General features: G+C 45.5%; 1 protein-coding gene across 6 annotated transcripts in view; it reads left to right on the top strand.

The window, feature by feature from the left end:
* The window catches only part of RAB30 (RAB30, member RAS oncogene family), a 102,687-nt gene that overhangs the window by 57,048 nt on the left and 22,842 nt on the right, over window positions 1-22,797 (top strand). For 4 of the 6 annotated variants that reach the window (XM_086384570.1, XM_086384574.1, XM_086384572.1 and 1 more), the window contains one exon: window positions 18,730-18,830. In XM_086384570.1, coding sequence (XP_086240696.1) covers window positions 18,738-18,830 — 93 coding nt within the window. In that variant the 5' untranslated portion in view covers window positions 18,730-18,737. Of the gene's footprint in view, window positions 1-18,286; window positions 18,490-18,729; window positions 18,831-20,296; window positions 21,792-22,797 lie in introns of all 6 variants that reach the window. The other 2 variants (XM_086384573.1, XM_086384571.1) reach the window with 2 other exon arrangements.

The raw sequence follows: 22,797 nt of genomic DNA, 5'->3' as shown, positions 1-22,797 counted from the left end.
GGCTAATTCCCACAGGGGCGGGTGGAGGGGTCCAGAGCTGTGTGATTGCTCACAGCAACAAGGAGAGAATGGCCTCTCCTTGTGAGTAGAGCCATGGAGAGATGAACCTGCCTCAGGGGCCACTCTCTGGGAGCTTGGCATGGCTGTGTGATCATCGTGGTGGTGGTGGTGGTAACTCAAAGGTCATGAGAAATGAAGCCAAAGAGATGAGCAGGGACTGGGTTATGGGTGGCTCTGTGTGCCCTGCTAGGGAGTTTGAACTTTCCAACAATGACTTAATAAGATTTATAAGTACTTAAAAAAAATTTTTTTTAACTTTTTATTTTGTATATTGGGGTAGAGCCAATTAACACTGTTGTGACAGTTTCGGGCTGACAATGAAGGGACTCAGACATACACATACACGTATCCATTCCCCCCCAAATTCCCCTCCCTTTGAGGCTGCCACATAGCATTACGCAGAGTTCCATGTATAAGCACCTGAGATTTACTGGGTGCCAGGCTCTCTTCTTCGTGCTTTGTTGTATTAAATCTTTTCATCTGTAAAATAACCCCATGAAATAGGTGCTGTTATTATCCCTATTTACAAATAAAGAAATGTGGGCACTGAGAGGAAAGGGAACTTGCCCACAGTCGCCCAACTCTTCGGGGCAGAGACAGGACTCAGACTCGGGCAGTCTGGCTCCTACGTTTACCTCCTTCACCAGGCCCGGTTCTTCCTCTCACAGTGAGCTTGTGTGGGCGGCCAGGATCTCCGAGGAGTTTGAAGGCTGGGAATGGCATGGTCAGATTAGTTCTTTGGAAATTAATATTGTAGTGGAGTAGTCACAGTGCATCTTGTCCACGAGTTCGTTTCCAGAAACTTCTAAGGCAAAGAATGCAATGTGACTTTTTGCCTTGATGTAGGCAGTATCTGAATGAGGTTGGCCATGTTCACAGTGGCACCTTACGTCTTCATCAGCCCAGCCCCGCCGCTTTCCCCCAGCCTTGTGACAGCGGACAGAGGCTTTGCTAGACACACATGGAGGAGATGAATAGTCAAGTTTGTCTCGAGGGGCCCTGTTGTTTGAAAAGCCCCAAAATGTCACACTCCTGCAGAAACTGAGCCCGTCCGTGAGGAAAGCAGACTTAGTCTCGCCTCCCTGTCTGCAGGGCCCACATTCAACGGGCAGCGGAGCCCAGGCCTTGCTTGCATAGCGATCCCTGTTTCTCTTTCTGGAGGGATCCTTGCTGGTGAGGTTGTCAGTTCGGTGTCAAGGAGGTTAAATATGCTGGATCAAGCAACCAGTTGGATTGGATCCGTTCAAGCTTTTCCTGATTTGAAAACCTAATCCATTGTTATATCTATTATTTTTTCTTTTTTTAATTTAAAACATTTTTATTTAGGCTGTGCTGGGTCTTTGTTGTGGCTCATGGGAGCTTCTATAGTTAGTTGCGGTGTGAGGGGCTTCTCTCTAATAGCAGAGCACGGGCTCGAGAGCGCACGGGCTCAGTAGTTGTTCTTCACGGGCTTCGTTGTTCAGTAGTGTATGGTATCTTAGTTCCCCGACCAGGGATCGAACCTATGTCCCTTCACTGGAAACTGGATTCTTAACCACTGGGCCACCAGGGAAGCCCCCCATTATCTTTTCCAAATCTGAGAAAATTCCTTCTAATTTACAACAATGTCAGCTTTAGTAGCACAGCACTCTCCACGCTCCTGGCTTATGGCTATTGATACAGGCCTAAGAAGACTGAGCGCTGAAGAATTGATGCTTTTGAACCATGGTGCTAGAGAAGACTCTTCAGAGCCCCTTGGACAGCCAGGAGATCCAACCAGTCCATCCTAAAGGAAATCAGTCCTGGGTGTTCATTGGAAGGACTTGCCGGGGACCAGCCCCGGCTGATCCAGGGTATTCGAAGGAGAGACGGCATAGGCGAGGATCAGGATACAATAGCTTCAATTAGATATTAATTAAAGATATAAAGAGTAATAGAATAAGGATAGCTCAGTAGGAAAATTCAGTGGAGAAAAGAGGCTGAGTAGCTTGGTTTACGTGGGAGACCAATAAAACTTCAAGACAAGAAGTTTGCACCACTTACGTAGGCCGCAGGCGTCCTTCCGTTCTCCCGAAGGAGAGGAGACACTGAGGCCTCCCCGGTCGGATCTTAGAAGCCCAGGCATAATTAGTAAGCATGGTGGGTTCCGCGCTCCAGATGGAGACTCAACCAGAGTGAGAGAGAGAGCGACATGGGGAGACCAGTATTTCGAGAAACTGATCCCAATTCTTTATTTTCCAGAGTCTGTTTTTATACACTAAGATGTTATACAAAAGTCACGTGGGGACAGCAGTCCTGACTTTTATTAAAGTCAGGTGCTTCACACAAATGTATACAGAGGTCTTAGGGGTGTTACATCATCTTCTGGCCAGGGGGGCCTGCTGACAATTTACGACCCTCTCCTTGTGACAGCGGTCAGTCAACCAGGACACTTATTTCTCCAGGGCTGATTATTCTCAAAACAGATGCCACCCAAATAAAGTTACATTCCTATAGGGTGAGGGTGTAGTGGGTTTTAGTTAAGGAAAGAATTTACTTAGCCTAAGGTCTAACGTGATTAATATCAAAGGTTAATTCTATATATTCATTAATGTGTGTAAGGGCAGGGGATGTGGAGACTTAGCAACAAACGTTGGCTCAACAAATGAAAAACCCTTCACCAACACAATTTCTAATCAGCCCATTATACTTATACTAATAGTTTTCTAACTTCTCTAAAGAACCTGTTTTTAGAGGGTTTAAAGCATCTTGTGCCTCTCACGGTTGGGAGGCTGTGAGCAATCACATGTGGCTGGACGAGCCTGTCAGGCAGGCTAGAGAACCTTCAGAGGAGTTTGTAGGTTAAAACACTCTTGTCACACCCAAGAGTTTTTATTGACTGGAGCTCTAGGTTAACTCCTTCTCCGAAAGAGGTGGTGGGGGACAGCCCCCCGTAAAGTCAGAGGTGTAGGTAAGAGCACAAAGTAGTAAAGTAGGCAGGCTCTGGTTATGGGGGTAGACGCTCGAGGATTTCCAGGGGGACTCCTGAGGCTCGATCCCGCCTTTGCGTATGTCGAGCTTCCTTCCTCATGACCTTTGCCATGGGCGGAGTACCTCACTCTGGCCCCCAACAAGGACTGATGTTGAAGCTCCAATACTTTGGCCATCTGATTCGAAGAGATGACATACTGGAAAAAACCTTGATGTTGCGAAAGACTGAGGGCTGGAGGAAAAGGGGGAGACAGAGGATGAGATGGTTGGGTGGTATCACTGACTTGATGGACGTGAGTTTGAGTAAACTCTGGAAGACAGTGAAGGACAGGGAAGCCTGGCGTGCTGCAGTCCCATGGGTTGCAGAATCAGACACAACTTAGCAACTGAACAACAACAACACAGGCCTGAGAGTCTTCCGCAGGTGTTAGGAACTTTGATCATTACAGCTGTTCCGCCACCATGGTGTGAACTTGCTGTTTTGTTTACAGTCAGACATTGTATGAGGTCAGTTCTCTTGACAGCACTTGAAAAAACCATTGGTATATCTTCCTATAGGTCTTTGTTATGTTCTCTGGTTTTAAAAATTGAAGTGATTTTTTTAACTACTTTGAAGGAAATCTTGTCATGATTACAGTGATCAAAACCAAACTAAATCATGTAGTGCTTAGGAAAAAGAGACAGGGAGGAACACATCAACATGCTGTTTGTGTTGCTTTTGGTAATTCCTTTTTCTATGTCTTCTGTGTTTTTAAAAAATGTGTCTATGGTATATGCAAAATGTTAAAACTTTTTAAAAGGTGGGGAGGATGAAACTTAAAAAACAAAAAGCTCCCTGTGATCTCATAAGCTAAACGCCATATATGTTCTTGGTTTGGAAATGACCTTGTTCACATCCATGCTTATTTTTTTATAGCTACGGTCCTGATAAATGCAGCTTTGTGTATTCTTTTAGTTTTGTAGCCTATGTTCAACATTATTGCATATTTCTACATAGTTTTCATAACTGGCATTTCTAATAGCTGCCCTGCATTCCATGGTGTTGATGTTCCATACAGCACTGCCTGAGCGGGACAACTGGATTGTTTCCAGTTCTTTTAGGTAAGATGTAATGAGCATTTCTGTTCATATTGCATTTTGAGTTTATTCCTTAAAGTGAATTTCCAGAAGTGAGTTCCCAGCATGGAAAGTGTGAATGCAGTTATGGCTTTTGGTTTGTACTTGTAGGAAGATTCTGCTTTCAGAAGAGCTAATTAAATGTGGATGGTCACTAGCTGATTATGTGTCTACCTGTTCCATGTTTCCCTTACCAGTATTGAGTCCCTATATTTTAATAAAGTGTATTATTTCTAAATAAGTCATGTTTATTGAAGAAAATTTAGAAAAGATATAAATAGATCAAGAAGAAAATAATCTATAATCCCACCACTTAGAGGAAGCATTTTTAAAATGTATTTTCTTCCATGTATATGTTTCATAATGTTACATCATGTGGTTCCATGTAACCATTTCTCCACTGTTGGATAGAGGCTTTGCCCACTCCGTTTTCGGGGACTATGTTAAATAATACTGGAATGAACTTCCGTTGTGCTCTACTGTGAATAAATCTGTGTGTATGTCTTGGAATCATTCCTTAGGGAAAACTCCCAGAAGCAAAATTGCTAGATCAAAGAGCGTGGATGTTGTTAAGGCTTTTGATAAATATTGAAGGCCTGCTAGTGAGGACAGTCGTTGCTTGTTAGGCTTAACCTGGTTAGACATTGCTGGCTGGGTGAGAGGTGACAAGGGCTGGAGCCAGGCTGGTGCAGTAGAGACAAAGGTGTGGTGGAGGGGGGTAGTCAGGCTGCATTTCTTTCTTCTTCTTTCTTTTTCAATTTTATTTATTCATTTTTGGCTGCAATGCATTGCTTTTGTGGCGAGCAGGAGGCCACTCTCTCGCTGTGATGTTCGGGCTTCTCATGGCGTGGCGTCTGTCGTGGAGCACAGGCTCCGGGCGCACGGACTTCAGTTGCAGCGTTGCGAGCTCAGTAGTTGTGGCACAGGCCTGACTTGCTCTGAGGCATGTGGGATCTTCCCAGCTTGGGAACCCATGTGCCCTGCATTGGCAGGTAGATTCTTACCTACTGCACCACCAGGGAAGCCCCAGGCTACATTTCTGACAGCACATCAGCGGGCCTTGGCGACAAATGGCTTGTGGCCTTCTGTGTATGTGTTTGTGTGGTGTTCGGGGTAGACTGGAGAATTTTTACCCCATATTCCATGTAGGAATTTGCAAGGATAAGGGTCTTCCCTGGTGGCGCGGATGGTAAAGAATCTGCCTGCATTGCAGGAAACCTACGTTCCATCCCTGGGTCGGGAAGATCCCCTGGAGAAGGGAATGGCAACCCTCTGCAGTTTTCTTGCCTGGAGAATTCCATGAAGGGGCTTGGCGGGCTACAGCCTATGGGATCACAAAGAGTCAGACACAACTGAGCAACTGACACACATACAGATAAGATAATTTTTAGGACAACAAACCTGAGGCCTTCTATAAATGTAAAAGGTTATTGATAGTAATAGTCACCAAGAAATCTCACCCCACAAGCCTGTTTCAAGGATGAAATAGGCTGATGTGTATAAAGCATCTATGCTCTAGACAAATAGACTTTCTTCTGTGTTGACAGCGGACCTGGCAAGGTCTTGGGAGATAAAACTTGGGAGAATTGCTACATTTTATCCTCCTCCATTTGAGTCACAGAGCATGTGGACACCTGCTTCCCTTTTTCCTTTTCTCCTGCTTCCAGTGAGGAGGGAATCTGTTTAACAGTTGAGGGTAGGGTCCAGCCTGGAGTGACAGGGAAGGAGATACCCCCATCCCCATCCCTGGTCTGCCTTGGAGGGAAGTGCTTGGGGCTGAAGCTCTGACCTCTGGCTGCCTGCCCACCTCCCCGCCCCCCCCTTCTCTGAATCTCAGCCTGGGGGAGGAGCCTAAGGATGCTGATAACGAGGTCCTTCCGGTCCAGCCAAACAGGCGCAGGAAAGCTTCTGCGGAGGAAAGATTAGACACACTCCCTGATCTACACAACGTGGAGAACAGACCTTCCCCGCCTCTCCAGAGCTCTTGGCGGGTGGTATTGTTTATTGTTGGAGGAGGACAACAGAGGGAGCCTGGCAGGCTTGTGCAGAAGCCGGAAACAGCGAGTTGGGTCTGGGAAGGCGTTTTCTTCGATCAGTGCAACAAACATGTTTTGCAGACAGAAGCTCCCCATCTTGGAAAGGGATTAATGAGTGGAAGGGTATCTTCCGTCTCCCCGGTAGACAAGGGGCCTGAACCACCCAGTGTATCCTGTGCCCAGGTGCTGTGGTGCAAAACAAATGAGCCCTGCCTGCTGAGGGAGTGCGTGGAATGGGGCCCAAGTGGGTGGGGGGCGGCCCTCCCCCTCGTCTCCCTTCTTTGTGGGAAGACACATCTGGGGTCCAGGGCCGTGATGCCTTCTCACCGCGCAGAAAGTGAAAGAGCGTTGTTAACTTAAGCAGGATCGTTCACATGTGGCCTGTGGTGAACTCTTCTCGTGAAATGCCATTCCCTGGATTACTTTTCACTTTCCTTATTCCTCTGGATTCCCAAATCCATTTTGTATTTAGAGAAAAGAGGAAAATATGGAAGATAATGTGTACGAAGAATAAGATAAAATATCTTACTGTCTTGCCTTTGAAAATAATACTGTGGAGATCTCAGGCCTACTTTGTTCTTTATCTTTATTTTTTTCATGTGTCTCAAAAAATATTCTTGGGACTTCCTTGGCGGTACAGTGACAGGAGATTGTGCTTCCAAAGCAGGTGGCCGAGGTTCGATCCCTGGTCAGGGAACTAGATTACACATGTTGCAAGGAAGACCTGGAGCAGGCCCATCCCCCACCTCCAAAAAAAAATCTCAGAGGCTGCTTTTTTTTTTCTTCCCATTTATTGGACTCATAATACGCCTCCCAAGTTGGAAATGCAAGCCAACCCAGGGCTGCTTTTGACCTCCATCCCATCCATGGGTCCCTGCCAATCTCCCTGGTGGTTAGGCCCCAGCCTTGCCCAGTGGGGATTTATATCTGCAGACTTTATTTGTCCTGGCAGCAGCTCTGATTTAGAGTCTGGGGACGCAGGTGTCTCTTCTGACTCTGTGGCTTGCACGCTGTGCAGCTGGAGGCAAGTCACTCTTCGTCCTTTCAAAGGCCATTTCTGTAAAATGGGGAGAAGGAGACAGGTTCCTCCTGCCTTCTCAGGAGTGTTCTGTGTCAGAGCCCAGTGAGAGCAGTTTCTGAGCGGCAGTACATGATCCTCACGGGCGAGAGTTTTGTTTTTATTAGGGACACAAATAGCCTATCGTTCTACCCGTTGGATTTTGCTGTCATACACACGATGGATACTTGGTTTTAAGGGAATTTGGCGTGAAAGAATGAGCCCACCATGTAGAGAGACATGGTTTAATATACACCACGAACTGGAAAAGGCAACTCCAGAACCTGGGTGGGACATTCCTTAAAGGGTCTCTGTCACAGTAAGGGGTGCAGCAGGGCAAAGAGAAAACAGAGACAGACAGAGCACCTCAAATAGATATTTTTAAAAGGGCCCCTTTCACTGTATCAGGATAGCTACCTTGCCTTTTAAGCACTATTGTAAGACTGAATGAAAGGGCAGAGTATAATTTTCTTTTTTTTTTTTTAATATTTATTTGTCTGCACTGGGTCTTAGTTACGGCATGTGGGATCGAGTTCCCTGAGTGGGAATCACACCTGGGCCCCCTGCCTTGGGAGTGTGGAGTCTTAGCTACTGGACCATCAGGGAAGTCCCTATAATTTATTAAGAGTTGGAGGTTATCTTCTTTCCCAAAAAGAGCTAGATACTACAGCCTCTCCAAAAGCAAACACTGTACTAGTTTTCTTTTGTAGTTTTTCTGGAGATATTTTATGCAGATGTGCTGGGCTATGCTAAGTTGCTTCAGTCATCCCCGACTCTTTGGGACCCTGTGGACTGTAGCCTGCCAGGCTCCCCTGTACCTGGGATTCTCCAGGCAAGAATACTGGAGTGGGTTGCCATGCCCTCTTGCAGTGGGTCTCCAGGGATTGAACCCACAGTCTCTTACGTCTCCTACATTACAGGCGGATTCTTTTCCACTAGTGCCACCTGGGAACCCCATGCAGGTGCAATTAATTAATTATATGCCCTCTTTTCATACTATGGACTTCCCCAGTTGCTCAGGGGTAAAGAATCTGCCTGCAATGCAGGAGACTCTGGAGGAAGATCCCCTGGAGGAGGAAATGGAGACTCACTCCAGTATTCTTGCCGGGAAAATCCCATGGACAGAGGAGCCTGGTGGGCTATAGTTCATGGGGTCGCAAAGAATCAGACACAACTGAGCAACTGAGCACAGCAGCAGCTTTTCATACTATGCACACTGTGCTCCACCTTGCTTTTTTCACTTAATGTATTTTGCAGATGTCCATACTGGGCTGCATGGAATATTGATGTATAGTTTTCACAATCTGTACAACCATTTTCCTGCTGATGGAGTTGCTGATTTCATATTTGCTATTATAAACATTGTTGAATATATCCCACTCCATGTGTCTTTGCACATATGTGTCAGTATCAGTGCAGGATAAATTCCTCGAAGTAGAATTGTTGAGTCAGAGGGATTATAATAGTCTTTTTAGTTTTCAGTTGATATAGCTTTGCATAGAAATTGCATTGGTTTCTCTCCCACCAGCAGTATACAGGTGCCCTATTTCTCTATACTCTGTCCAATACAGAGTGAATGTTAACAATGTGATGTGAAAAATGGCCTCTGATAACAAATTCATTGTAGTTTTCATCATAAATTATAATTTATAAATTCATTACAGTTTGAATTTACTCATGAGCGAGGCTGATTTTTTTTTTAATGTAAGTACCATTTTAATTTCATCTGATAAACTGTCTGCTCATGTCTTTTACCCTTCTTTTTCTATTGGGTTATTCATCTTTTCTTATTGATTTATAGGAAATTAGCCCTTAGTTCGGAGAAGGCAATGGCACCCCGCTCCAGTACTCTTGCCTAGAAAATCCCATGGATGGAGGAAGCTGGTAGGCTGCAGTCCATGGGGTCGCTAAGAGTCGGACATGACTGAGTGACTTCACTTTCACTTTTCACTTTCATGCATTGGAAAAAGAAATGGCAACCCGCTCCAGTGTTCTTGCCTGGAGAATCCCAGGGACGAGGGAGCCTGGTGGGCTGCCGTCCATGGGGTCGCACAGAGTCGGACACGACTGACGTGACTTAGCAGTAGCAGTAGCAGCAGCCCTCAGTTACAGAGAAGGCAATGGCACCCCGCTCCAGTACTCTTGCCTAGAAAATCCCATGGATGGAGGAGGCTGGTAGGCTGCAGACCATGGGTTCGCTAGGAGTCAGACCTGACTGAGCGACTTCACTTTCACTTTTCACTTTCATGCATTGGAGAAGAAAATGGCAACCCGCTCCAGTGTTCTTGCCTGGAGAATCCCAGGGACGGGAGAGCCTGGTGGGCTGCCGTCTATGGAGTTGCACAGAGTTGGACACGACTGACGTGACTTAGCAGCAGCATCCCTTAGTTATATGGATTTCAGATATTTTAGTTCATCTTTGTTTTATGATGCAGAATTTTAAAAAATTAGTCAAATGGGTCATATCTTTATTTAATGGCTTTGATTTTGTGCGGTTCTTAGAAAGCCTTCCTCACTTTAAGATTCTGTGTTTATGTATATCATGCTTTCTTCTAGCACTTGCATATTTTCATTTTTAAAAATCCAAATCTCTAATCCATCTGGAATTTATTTCAGTAAGAGGAGTGAGACAGGATTCCAGCTTAATTTTTTTCACAGAAAAACATGGGTTTTGAATCCTGGCACTTTAGCTCAGTAGCTGTGTAATTTTAAACAAATAAGTTAACCCCTCTGAACCTCAATTTCTTTATCTGTGGAATAGGAATAATAATGCCTACCTAGTGAGGCTGTTGTAAAGGTTAAATAAGATTATGTATGGAAACAGAATAGTTCCTGGCATATAGTTAAGTGTTCAAATCATGGTCCAAATACCCAGGAACTTGGGAAAACAGGGCGTTTCCACAAGGGGAGAGGTTTGAGGTACGTGGGATACAGAGGTCACCTTGCAGCTCGCCAGCGTGTGACTTAGGGTGAATCACTTAAACCCTTGGTGTCCTCACCTGCGTAATGAATGATAAGAACCAGTTCTTGTGGAGAGGTCCGGATTAGATCATGTCTGTGAAAGCATTTGGTCAACAGTAAAGGGCCATAACAGAAATGCTGGAGATTACAGCCTGATGAATGAGAAGCAGCCACGGCACAGGTGGGTGTTTGCCATCCCTGGCCGGGGAGAATAATTAACTTGCAATAACCTGAAATTAGCAGCTGATGTAAAGCAAGTGAGCTTGCAGTACTTGATTATAGTAACGTTTAGTAATTGCCTTCTAGTAATTAAGCAATAATGAGCTTCCTGAGACAGAACCTTGTTAGAGCAAAAGACAGATCAAGCCCTTCCAGTTCAACGTAGGCTTCTTGAACACAGGCAGGGGAGTATGCAGACACGAGTACCTTGGGGAAGTGTGGTCCTTGTCTTTAAGAACAGACGGGAGGAGCCGTAGACGTGTAGGGCACAGCCCCCTGCAGCAGACAGAGCACATGTGGAGATAAACTGGGAGGAAGGGCCACAGCGCCCTGTGATTGTCCGGGAGGGAGAGAACCACTTGCTCAGCCCTGTGTGTCCGTCTGCACCTGGTCCCTGCAGCCCGGCCCAGACTGAAGAGCCCCGGCTCAGTAATGCTTTCTTCAGATGTTACTTGTCGCCCTTTTCTGTTCCTCATTTGGTTGTTTTGGATTCATCAGTCTCATATCTTGTTTCTCGGGCCCTACCCATCTTTCTCCACAGCTGGGAGGAACATACTCATGTTTCATGGAGTCCAAGTAGCAAGGGATAGGAAAAGGTATTAATCTTAGAAAAGATTTTTCAGCTAAAATCATGTTTGGTAAATCCTGGATTAAACAGTTAACCAGTTTTCTTCATTGTGGAAAAACTTTCAGAACTTTTAAAGTCTCTGGATTATAGTATTTAGTGTTTCTCGAAGTTGTCACTGTCCTCCCCCTCCCACGTCCTGCATTTTTAGGGTCTTAGGAGCAAGTGTTGAGTGAATGCTGATGGGCCTTCCGGGTGTCTGTCCTATTTGCAGACCATGAGTTCTGCTTTGGGGTTTTGGGAAAAATAGCCCTCAGTGTGTAATTACTCAGTCGTGTCCGACTCTTTGCAATCCTATGGAGTGTACTAGCCCGCCAGGCTCCTCCATCCATGGGATTTTGCAGGCAAGAATATTGGAGTGGGTTGCCATTTCCTTCTCTAAGCCCTCTGTAGAAAATAAAAAAAAGAGTTTGTACAATATTATGATTCTGTTTTTGTTTTAAAAATCTGTAAATTAAAAAAAACACATTGATGTGAGAATATATATATTAAAAAAGCTAGAAGATTGTAGAACAAATTATTAACTGTACTGTCCCTGGGGCGGGTGTGGGTAGGGAAAGAGATTTTCCCTAGCGGACTTTCTTTCCTTCTTGTTTGACTATATGCTCTGCAATCAGTATATATGACTCTTGACTGAGGGTTAGGGATTTAAATTGATTATTATACTTTTGAAAACATTTGATTATTGTATATTTATTTACACACTGCTTTTCTGTTTATTTCCTGATTTGCAACTCAGTGACGTAGGTTCTAATGTTGTTATTTAATCACTAAGTTGTGTGTGATTCTTTGCGACCCCATGGACTGTAGCCCTCCAGGTTCCTCTGTCCATGGAGTTCTCCAGGCAGAAATACTGGAGTGGGTTGCCATTTCCTTCTCCAGAGAAATCTTCTGGACCCAGGGATTGAACCCACATATCCTGCTTGGCAGGCAGATTCTTTACCACTGAGCCGCCAGGGAAGCCTTATAAATCCCCGCTTTATGGATGAGGAAACTTTACACAGCTCTTTGGCTGATCCAGGTCTCTCGCGTTCCTGAAACACTCATGCTGCCTTTTTGGGTTAGCGAAGGGGCGGCACGTGCAGTCTTGGGGAGGGACCATGGCTTCTGTTCACCAACCCTCTCAGTTTGTAGAGCAAGGTTGAGACCTTAAACAGGAGAAGGACCTGCATGAGACATACAGCCTTTGAACAAGGACAAATCCCCCAAATATCATTTTCTTTGGCAGGGGCTGGGGGACAGAAGGTAGGGCAGGGATCTGGCCCTGTGTTCACCAGAAGCCTTGACTTTAATTGGTTGTGCTGAGCCCAAAAGAGCAAGGGGAGAATGTTCTGATGTACAGCAATGAATACAGTTTGTTTTGTTTTTTGGAAAGGTCACTTTGATAAGTGCTTCTATATTGCCAAAATCACATTGCTTAGAATGTTTTTTTTTCCTTTTAAGGTTTTCACAGTACATCTTGTTTCCTTATCTTTTTAAAAATATATATTTAAACATGATCTGTTTATTTATTTTTGATTGTGCTGGTTCTTAATTGCTGCGTGGGCTTTTTTCTAGTTGCAGAGAGTGGGGGCTACTCTCCGGTTGCAGTACGCGGGATTCTCATTGCGGTGGCTTCTCTTGTTGAGCACGGGCTCTAGGGCATGCCAGCTTCAGAAGTTGCAGCAGACGGGCTCAGTAGTTGGGGCTCCCCAGCTCTTGAGCACAGGCTCAATAGTTGTGGTACAAAGGTTTAGTTGCTCTGAGGCATGTGAATCTTCCCCAACCAGGGATCAAACCCATGTCTCCTGCACTGGCAGGGGAATTCTTTCCCATGGCGCCACCAGGGAAGCCCCTCTTTATCTTTTTTAAACTCATTTTTTTCTTTTTCTCTGTTTTTCCTTTTTTGAATTTTATGTACATATCCACTTACTTAGAGCTATTGCGGTATTTACGGTATTTGAGGCTTGGCTTGTTTATCTGAGCAGTGTTCCTGTTTGTATCCCTTGTGCCGATACTTGGTTACAGGACAAATTGAATGGTGGATGCGGTTTTCTGGGGAAATTCTGGATCCAACTCTGAAAAGAGACCTGGGCACGGAGGGTGGAGCTGTGCTTGTATGACTGGCATCAGTGTGCGGCCCTTTCAGTGTGATGTGCTGCTCCCAGAGCGGGGAGGTTCCAGAACACTGCAGTTCAGAGAGGCCTGGGGGTCCATTCAGCTTAGCCTCCAGGCCTTATGACAGTTGCAGCAGTGTTCTCTACCACCAGGCAGAGGGCAGCAGCATTCTACTTCAGAAGGAGCTGGAATTAGGAGTTAGATGCATCTGGCTTCAAATCCTGGTCTTAAGACTAACTAGCTGCATGACTTTAGAATAAGCCCTCTGTGCCTCAGTTAGAAAAGGCAGAGGAACCCAGAGATCAAATTGCTAACATCTGTTGAATCATAGAAAAAGCAAGAGAGTTCCAGAAAAACATCTGCTTCATTGACTCTGCTAAAGCCTTTGTGTGTTTCACAGCAAACGGTGGAAAATTCTTAAAGAGACGGGAATACCAGACCACCTTACTTGCCTCCTGCGAAACCTGTATGCAGGTCAAGAAGCAACAGCTAGAACTGGACATGAAGTAACAGACTGGTTCCAAATTGGGGAAGGAGTACGTCAAGGCTGTATATTGTCACCCTGCTTGTTTAACTAATATGCAGAGTGCATCATGAGAAACGCTGGGCTGGATGAAGCACAAGCTGGAACCAAGATGGCTAGGAGAAATATCAATAACCTCAGACACACAGATGACACCACCCTTATGGCAGAAAGCAAAGAAGAACTAAAGAGCCTCTTGATGAAGATGAAAGAGGAGGGTGAAAAAGCTGTCTTAAAACTCAACATTCAAAAAATGAAGATCATGGCATCTGGTCCTATCACTTCATGGCAAATAGATGGGGAAACAATAAAAACAGTGACAGACTTTATTTTCTTGGGCTGCAAACTTACTGCAGATGGTGACTGCAGCCATGAAATTAAAAGACACTTGCTCCTTGCAAGAAAAACTTTGACCAACCTAGACAACATATTAAAAAGAAGAGATACTAGTTTGCCGACAAAAGTCCATCTAGTCAAAGCTATGGTTTTTCTAGTAGTCATGTATGGATGTGAGAATTGGACCATCAAGAAGGCTGAGCACTGAAGAATTGATGCTTTTGAACTGTGGTGTTGGAGAAGACTCTTGAGAGTCCCTTGGACTGCAAGGAGATCCAACCAGTCAATCCTAAAGGAAATAAACCCTGCACATTCACTAGAAGGACTGATGCTGAAGCTGAAGCTCCAATGCTTTGGCCATGTGATTCGAAGAGCTGACTTACTGAAAAAGACCCTGATGCTGGGAAAGACTAAAGGTGGGAGGAGAAGGGGACAACAGAGGATGAGATGGTTGAATGGCATCACTGACTCAATGGACATGAATTTGAGCGAACTCCAGGGGACAGTGAAGGACAGGGAAGCCTGGCGTGCTGCAGTCCATGGGGTTGCAAAGAGTCGGACGTGACTGAGTGACTGAACAACAACAGCAAGTTAGGGATGGTCATAATAGTACCTACCTCATACGTTGTGGGACTTCCCAGCTAGTAGTAAAGAATCTGCCTGAAATGCAGGAGAACCAGGTTTGATCTCTGGTTTGGGAAGATCCCCAGGAGGAGGGCATGGCAACCCACTCCAGTATTCTTGCCTGGAGAATCCCATGGACAGAGGAGCCTGGAGAGCTACAGTCCATGGGGGTCACACAGAGTTTAGCGACTTAGTATGCACATATGTTGTGAGGAGTAAATGAGCAAATACATGTAGAAGAGTATCTTGCATGTAAGAAACATTGAAGAGAAGAAAATGGCACCCCACTCCAGTGTTCTCGCCTGGGAAATCACAGGGACGGAGAAGCCTGGCGGGCTACAGTCCATGGGGTCACCAAGAGTCGAACACGACTGAGCGACTGGACAGCAGTTGCCAGAAACGCTGAATTACAAGAGAAGCCACTGCAATGAGCAACCTGCGCACTGCAGCTGGAGAGGAGCCCCCGCTCGCCGCAACTAGAGAAAGCCTGCCTGCAGCAACAAAGACCCAGCACCGCCAAAAACAGATTTTGAAAAATTTTAACAAGAGAAACATGGAATAAGTGTCAGCTATTATTAACAATAATAGAACATACAGTTCCTAGAATTGTGCTTGGCCAGTAGCATATCTTGCGACGTGTTTGCTCCAGACAAGGTGTGACTTTTGTTGTCAGTTTTGGGATGGGGTATAACTGACAGCTTCTGAGTGGATCCCCCCTCCTGGGACACTGTGTCACCACAGGGCAGTTGGTGATGCCTGGGCTGTTCCGTTACTTCCCAAACAGAAAGACTTCCTCAGAGCGCAGTTTCCAGACCGTCTTGTGAGCTTTTCACCCAGCAGTGTGTCTTCTATTAAAAACGAAACAGTAACCACAGCCAATCCCCAGGAGTTTACAGTGTAGAGTTCACCACGGGCAGTCTGCATTTTTAAAGGGACCAAACACTTTCCCTCTCAGAGGTTTATTAAAAAAAATAAAGACAACCACTCAATGGAGCACTGAAGTAATTTCTTACAGAAAGGGGCGGGACCTTTGCTCTTAGTCTGTGGCTCGCTCCAGGTGGTCACTGCCTGCGGCTTGACTGTGAGCGTGACTCTGGGCAGATGACTTCATCTTCTTTCCCCGAAGGTGCATAATTTGGGCTCTGCTGACCTTCTCTTAGGAGCCCTGTATCTCAGCCCTTTATTTTTGGACGTTCTCCTCTCGATCCTCTGCTTTGTTTCTTTGACCTCTGCCCAAGATGGAGACATCCATGTGTCGCAAATGATCTGAGCACAGAAAAAGCATATGACCCAGGGCTGTGTTCTCTTTTCGTTGACTTAGGAAGTGTAAGCTGTGGTCTGTGTGTGAGTCACACGGCCGCACATCTTCCCGCTCTCCTTGCACCTAACCCTGATATTTCTTTTCTTTTCGCTTTTAACAACTTTATTGAGTTTTAACCTTTGCGTTTTTAGCTGGAGTCTGATCTTGATTCCTATCTAAACTGCTCCAGTGTGATAGAAAGAATTTTGGATTTGAACCCAGAGAGGAAAAGAAAAGGGAAATCATGTTTACTGAGTCTTGCCCTTGTCGTTCGATTTGTCAGGTTTTTCTGAAGTTGCTAGTATGAGCCGGGCTTTGTGAAAGGCACTCTAGGGTGGTGCTCGGGCCATGTGGGTGCTGGACCCAGGCTGTCTGCGTTTGAATTTCAGCTCCATCAGCTCTTTAAGTGGGACCTTAATGACTTCTTATCCCGTGCGTCAGTGTCCCCATCTGTCAAGTTAGGATGCTAATGGTGTCTACCTGATAGGAGTGTTGTGAGGATTAAATGAGTTAATAATATAGAATGAGGTGATGATGGTGGTGGTGGTAGCAGCGAAGACGATAATGACAGCAATGATGATGATATGGAGCGACTAGGATCAGGGCTCAACCAGAGAGACCGTTCACTGCTTTCCTGCTGCTCACAGTCGCGTATGCACGCGCACGCGTGTGCTGAGGGATGCACTTGGACCGTGAGACAGATATAAATAAATACAGTAAAACTTGGTGAGGGGAGGCTCCTTTTGATGGCATGTATATCTTCTGGACTTGAAGTCTGGCAGTTGTCTTTATGTTTGGACTACCCTCAGTTTACTCACCTGTAAACTGGGTCACATGAAACATCTGCCTCATAGACTTATAAAAAGAAATGGAAATAGACATAAAGCGCCAAGTATGGTGCCTGGCATATGGTGAGTTGAGTGACCATTTATGGACCCAGATTCTTGACAGAGAGATACTTTTCCTCTGCTGTCCCAGGGAACAGAGACCTGCATGTTGGCTTGGCTGTCAGTCGTCTTTCCGAGGATTGTTGGAATCCACATAGAAATCACCCTTGTTCACATGGAACTGCCCTGGCTCCTTCTCAGGTCACTTTGCAGTGGCCTCTCCCTCCATCCCTGCACCCTGCAGCTCTCAGCCCTTGGAGATCTGGCAGCAGGTGGGCGTCACCCTGGATGGCCCCCCCTACCCAGGCTCCCTCGCCCCATGTGCTCACTGACCCCCCTTTACCTCCTTTACACTGACCCTCCTTTACTCCAGAGTCCATCAGGCTTGTTCGGCTTTCACGTTATGAAATGAGCTGTGCTCCTGGTGTTTTGAATTGTGACTAACTTCGTCTTTGTTCTGTAGCTTTTCTTATGTTGATCTCAAGGGCAGAGACTGTTTCATCTCTCTGTTTCCTAGGATGACTGTTTTTTTTTTGTTTAGTCGCTAAGTCTTGTCTGACTCTTTTGCAGCCCCATGGACTGTAGCCTGCCAGGCTCCTCTGTCCGTGGGATTTCCCAGGCATTCCCTTCTCCAGGGAAGTGGGCTGCCATTCCCTTCTCCAGGGGATCTTCCCAAACCAGGGATCAAACTCACGTCTTCTGCTTGGCAGGCAGATTCCCTACCTCTGAGCCACCAGGGAAGTCCAAGTGACTACCACAGTGCTATAGTAGGTACTGAATTGTTTTTACCAGGATGGGGTTTATGGATACCAAGGCTCTTTTACACGGTCTTCTTTTTTCCTTTAAGTCTTCATAACAGTTCTCTGAAGGAGACAAAGCAGGTAGTCTTCTTTTTAGCACAGTCGAGAAACTAAGGCCTTTACTTCAGCTGTAGGCTCATTAGTTAATTATTTAATTCTGCAGAGTAGATGTTGACTAAGTGTAACTGTGTCCCATGGGCTAGGAAAATAGAGCTGAAAGATATCATCCTTTCCCTCAAAGATGAGGCAGACATTAGAACAAAGAATTGTATGACTTTTAGGACAGAGGAATGGTGAACGTGTTTATTTGGGGAAGATGAGCAGAAAACTCAGAGAGGAAGAGATGCTTCCATCAGTCCCTAAAGGACTAACTTTCAAACATAGAAAGGTTAAGGATTGTTTTTTATGTACACTCGATTCCCTACAGTTACAAGTACTCAATAAACATTTGTAATAAACACACACAGAAAGTGATCGAGAGGGCTTCCCAGGCAGAGGAAATACTGGAATGTAGCCCAGGGGGATGAGAAGAAGGATACTTTGAGAGGTGCTGCAGCATCCACACGGCTGACAGGAGGTGAATAGCAACAGGGAGGTGGTTGAGGGGAAGATGGCAGCATCTCCCCCTGGTAGGACCCCAGGTCCCCCAGGACTTGCAAGAGACTGAAAGCTTCCTCCCTTCATTCACACTCCCAGTCTCTAGCCCTTCCTCCCAGAGGCACTCACAGCATCTACGTAAACCACCTGTCAGCTTTGCATGGGCTCCGCTTCGCTCCGCTTCCTTGCACCCCCAGCTTGTCTGCTCAGAGATTCATAATCTCCTTTTTGTGGCTAAAAGAAAACAGCTGACCACAGGAGCGACCTGCGACCTGACTGTTTGGAAGAGTAAAGGTTACCAGGTGAAAGGCCGTCTGTGTCATTTGCTCTCCATGGCGTGAGGGGACCGGGAAGGGATAAAGGCCGTCTGTGACCACACACCTGTGTTCCTGTCTCGCTGGCAGGGTCACGGGAGGGGAGCGTTACGTTGCTTCTCCTATGAGTCAGCCCCGTGGTTCCCGGGGAGACGGGCTGGCGCAGCTTGAGCTCTGTGGGCAAGTCTGACCAGGCCCATCTCACTCGTGCCTGTGTTTGTCTTGCAGCTGTGTAAATGAGTATGGAAGATTATGATTTCCTGTTTAAAATTGTTTTAATCGGCAATGCTGGTGTGGGGAAGACGTGCCTAGTCCGACGGTTCACTCAGGTAAGAACTCTGGAGTCTGGGGTGGGTTTCTCTGTGTGGCCTGTGGAGATGCTGGTGGTTTACTTCCTGAGTCGTGTCTGACTCTTGCAACCGCATGGCCTGTAGCCTGCCAGGCTTCTCTGTCCATGGGATTCTCCAGGCAAGAAAACTGGAGTGAGTTGCCATTCCTTTCTCCAGAGGATCTTCCTGACTCTGGGATCGAACTCGAGTCTCCTGCTTGGCAGGCGGATTCTTTGCTGCTGAACCACCAGGGCCTACAGGGTTAGGGGATCCTAATAGGATGGATGAGTGGTACCCGCCACAGCCTCTTGGCTGCCAGTCCTTTCCAAGCCCTTTCCAAGTGTACCAGCTCTGTAGCCTAAACTAGAAGGTTGGTTTTTGACATTTAAAATTTTCCATCTTATTTGAAATCTCAGCAGTGGTGAACACGACCATTCCTTCCTCTGTGAAATACCCTTTGCTCTTTTCTTTCCTTTTGTTTTGATTTTTTTTAATTGAAGTATAGTTGCTGAGCAATATTATATGTTACAGGTGTGATTCACCATTTTTAAAAGGTTATACTGCATTGAGAGTTTAAAATATTGGCTGTATTCCCTGTGTTGTGTAAAAGATCCACACAGCTTATTTGTTTTATACGTAATAGTATGTATAGACTAGAGATTTTAAACCATCCCCAGGGAGCACGGCTCAGTGAGTTACCACCAACCCTCCCAAGCCTCCCGTGGCTTCCTCTAGTGAAAGGGGTGAGTGGTTTTGCTTTCAGTCTTCAGGATCAAAAATACCTTTGTTGTTGTTTAATCACTAAGTCGTGTCCAACTCTTTGCAACCCCATGGACTGTAGCCCTCCAGGCTCTGTCCATGGGATTTTCCAGGCAAGAATATTGGAGTTGGTTGCCATCTACTTCTCCAGGGAGTCTTCACAATCCAGGAATCGAACCGTGTCTCCTGCTTGGCAGGCGAATTCTTTTACCACTGAGCCACCTGGGAAACCCATCAAAAATACCTTACTGGATTAAAAAACCCCGCAGATTACTCATTAATAATAATACAAATGAAAACCAATAATAATTAAGTGGAAACGAATCTGTACATCAAGTTAAACAAACATGTTCACTTTTTAAAAACTCAGATTCAAATTAAACCCCTCAAGCTCCCTGCTGATGCCCTCTCAGTTCCTCCCAGAAAACTGACTGAATCATTTTGGTTTAGAATCAAATATGCTGATTTTTCTAACCTACTCCATGAGAATGAAATGAGAACAACAAAGGACCATTTGAACCAAATTAGATGTTCCCTCTGAGTTGAGTCCTTTGTTCTAAGTATAAGTTCCCTTTGGGGGGCTGCCCTTTTGAGAATTATTGCCAGAGATTATATACCTGATTTTACCCAGAAATGGGTGGGAAATTGTTCTGAGATTGACCTTCTGTTGCGTTTTCCCGGAAAATGATGAATGGCATCCTTTTCAGGATTTATCATGCGTGCATCTTGCATTTTCACCAAGTGCTAGTGAGGAAGCTGAGAAGAGCTCTTCCATCTAAGGCAGAGGGCAGTTTGATGCTGGGGAAAGCGCACTGGCTTGAGAAGACCTGGACCTTCATCCCAACTCTGCCCAGGCTCGCCTGGGAGCCTTGTCCAGCCTCCCTGCTTTCCTTTGATCTCCAAGGCCCCTTCCAGCTCTGAGAGTCTGTGGTTCTATGGAAAACCAGAGAGGCCGATTGAATAACACAAACAGCTGGGGGGCACAGAGCAATCTTTGGAAATGTCAAGGATTTTCCCAGGATAATGAACACAGAATAGAACTTGTTACTGAGCCGGTGTGCACGTGTGCTTAAGTTGCTTCAGTTGTGTCCGACTCTTTGCAGCCCTGTGGACTGTAGGCCACCAGGCTCCTCTGTTTATGGGATTCTCCACCAAGAATACTGGACTGGGTTGCCATTCCCTTCTCCAGAGGATCTTCCCCACCCAGGGATCAAACCCACATTTCCTGCTTCTCCTGTGTTGCAGGCGGATTCTTTACCACCGAGCCACTGGGAAAGTCTACTTAACCATGGTCTGGTGAAATAAAAAATGACAAGCTTACTGGCTTCTGGGTTCAGTCAGCCACCATGGCATAATATTTGAAACTCCAGCTGGTTTTACTTCCATCTAACGTTAGTAATCTTTTCTGCTTTTGGCAAGCGGATGAGATGAGACTGCAGAGATGTAAAGAAGTTTGCAGCCCCTTTATTGAAAATTCCCTTGACCTTGTCTTATTACTGAAAGTTCCCTTAGAAATTTTTCAGCTCACTCCTCTCATTTTATAGGTTAAAAAAACCCTGAAGTCTAGAGGAATGAAATGACTTATTAGCAATCTTGTATCATGTTAGTGGCAAGGCTAGGATGAGAAGCTAGATCTTCTAGCTCACAGCTTGATCATTTTTATCTTCTTCATGTTCTTTCCTCGGAGATCATAGGAATCTGGCCTTTCTTATTTAAAGGCCTAATTCTTATCATTAGGGGTAAAAATGCCTCCCCACCCCTTTTTTGGTCACACCGCTAGGCATGTGGGATCTTCGTTCCCTTACCAGGGGTCGAACCTGTGCCCCTGCAGTGGAAGCTTGGAGTCTCAACTACTGGACCACCAGGGAAGTCCAGAAATGTTTCCATTTTTAAGCAGTTATATTTAGCGGACTCTTTGTGACCCTATGGACTATACAGTCTGTGGAATTCTTCAGGCCAGTAATACTGGAATGGGTAGCCTTTCCCTTCTTCAGGGGATCTTTCCAACGCAGGGATCGAACCCAGGTCTCCTGCACTGCAGGCGGATTCTTTACCAGCTGAGCCGCAAGGGAAGCCCAAGAATACTGGAGTGGGCAGCCTATCCCTTCTCCAGCAGATCTTTCCCAACCCAAGAATCGAACCAGGGTCTTCTTCACTGCAGGCGGATTCTTTACCAACTGAGCTATGAGGGAAGCCCAACCAGTAAGCACACCACCCCTTAGTTTTTCTTTTCTATTTACTTTATACCCCTCTTGGCTCCTCAGCTCCACCCCCCTTAGAGTTCATATTTCATAGACAGGAGTATGTTTGGTTTTGTTATTTAGTTGACAGTTAAAAATGGATTGGATTCAGCTGTTTTTGAGGCATGAGGAATTGGGGACTGAAATGATGAGCGAGACATTGGGAAGGGTTTGTTTTATTTTTTGGCATTTGTTCCACTGCAAAACAGCTGGAGCTATAAACTTGAAGCTTGGCAGCCTTGTGTTTGAGCCAAACCAAAATAGAAGAAAATTGATTCAATATTTGTAAGTAAAGTTATGAATGTTTATATTTACATGGTTTGCAGACGTGCAGTGAAACATTTGCTGTCAGTTTGATGCTCAGTCTTTCAAGTTCAAACTTTAATTAAAGACCTTTCTTATTACGGAATAGACTTAATTAATGATGCCCCCAATCTTAGCTCCCAGAGCTAATAAAGTCCATTTTATTTTAATTTCTGGAAATTCTGGAGTGTGAATGTGAAGAGGGAAGAGAAGCTAGGTGGAGGGTTTTTTCTTGATAGAGTTCTTTCCCTCCACCTTCCTCTCTAAGCTTATGGGAAATATTATGTAACAGTAAATTACAATATACATATGATTTTACTAAAATCATAGTAACATACATCAAATTGGAAGCTGAACTTTTTAATTCAGCTTCCAATTTGATGTAAAGCTTTGTTTTGAAGTACTTAACGTTAGACCAGAGAGGGACTGGTTTTTCTGAGGTCACCCAGAGCTCCTTAGGCTGCTTGCTGCCTCTTGGGTTGGTGCTATTCTACTATTCTGTCCCCCTGGATGAATTTATCTTTTTCAGTTATTGTCCCAGGGTCGTTGGCCCTGATCTCATGTAGTTGTATCTATATAGAGAAAATAGTTATCACTGTCAGGGGAGAGGGAAATTCGGAGCATCGCTGTTTGCTGCATGCTTCTTGTGTTGATTTCTTGTTTGT

This window comes from Bos grunniens, chromosome 29, assembly GCF_055505025.1.
Source record: "Bos grunniens cultivar Pamir isolate PY7600 chromosome 29, Bosgru_T2T1.0, whole genome shotgun sequence".
Classification (NCBI taxonomy): Eukaryota; Metazoa; Chordata; class Mammalia; order Artiodactyla; family Bovidae; genus Bos; species Bos grunniens.
The sequence above is the reverse complement of the archived record's forward strand: the minus strand, read 5'-3'. Positions and strand labels throughout refer to the sequence as shown.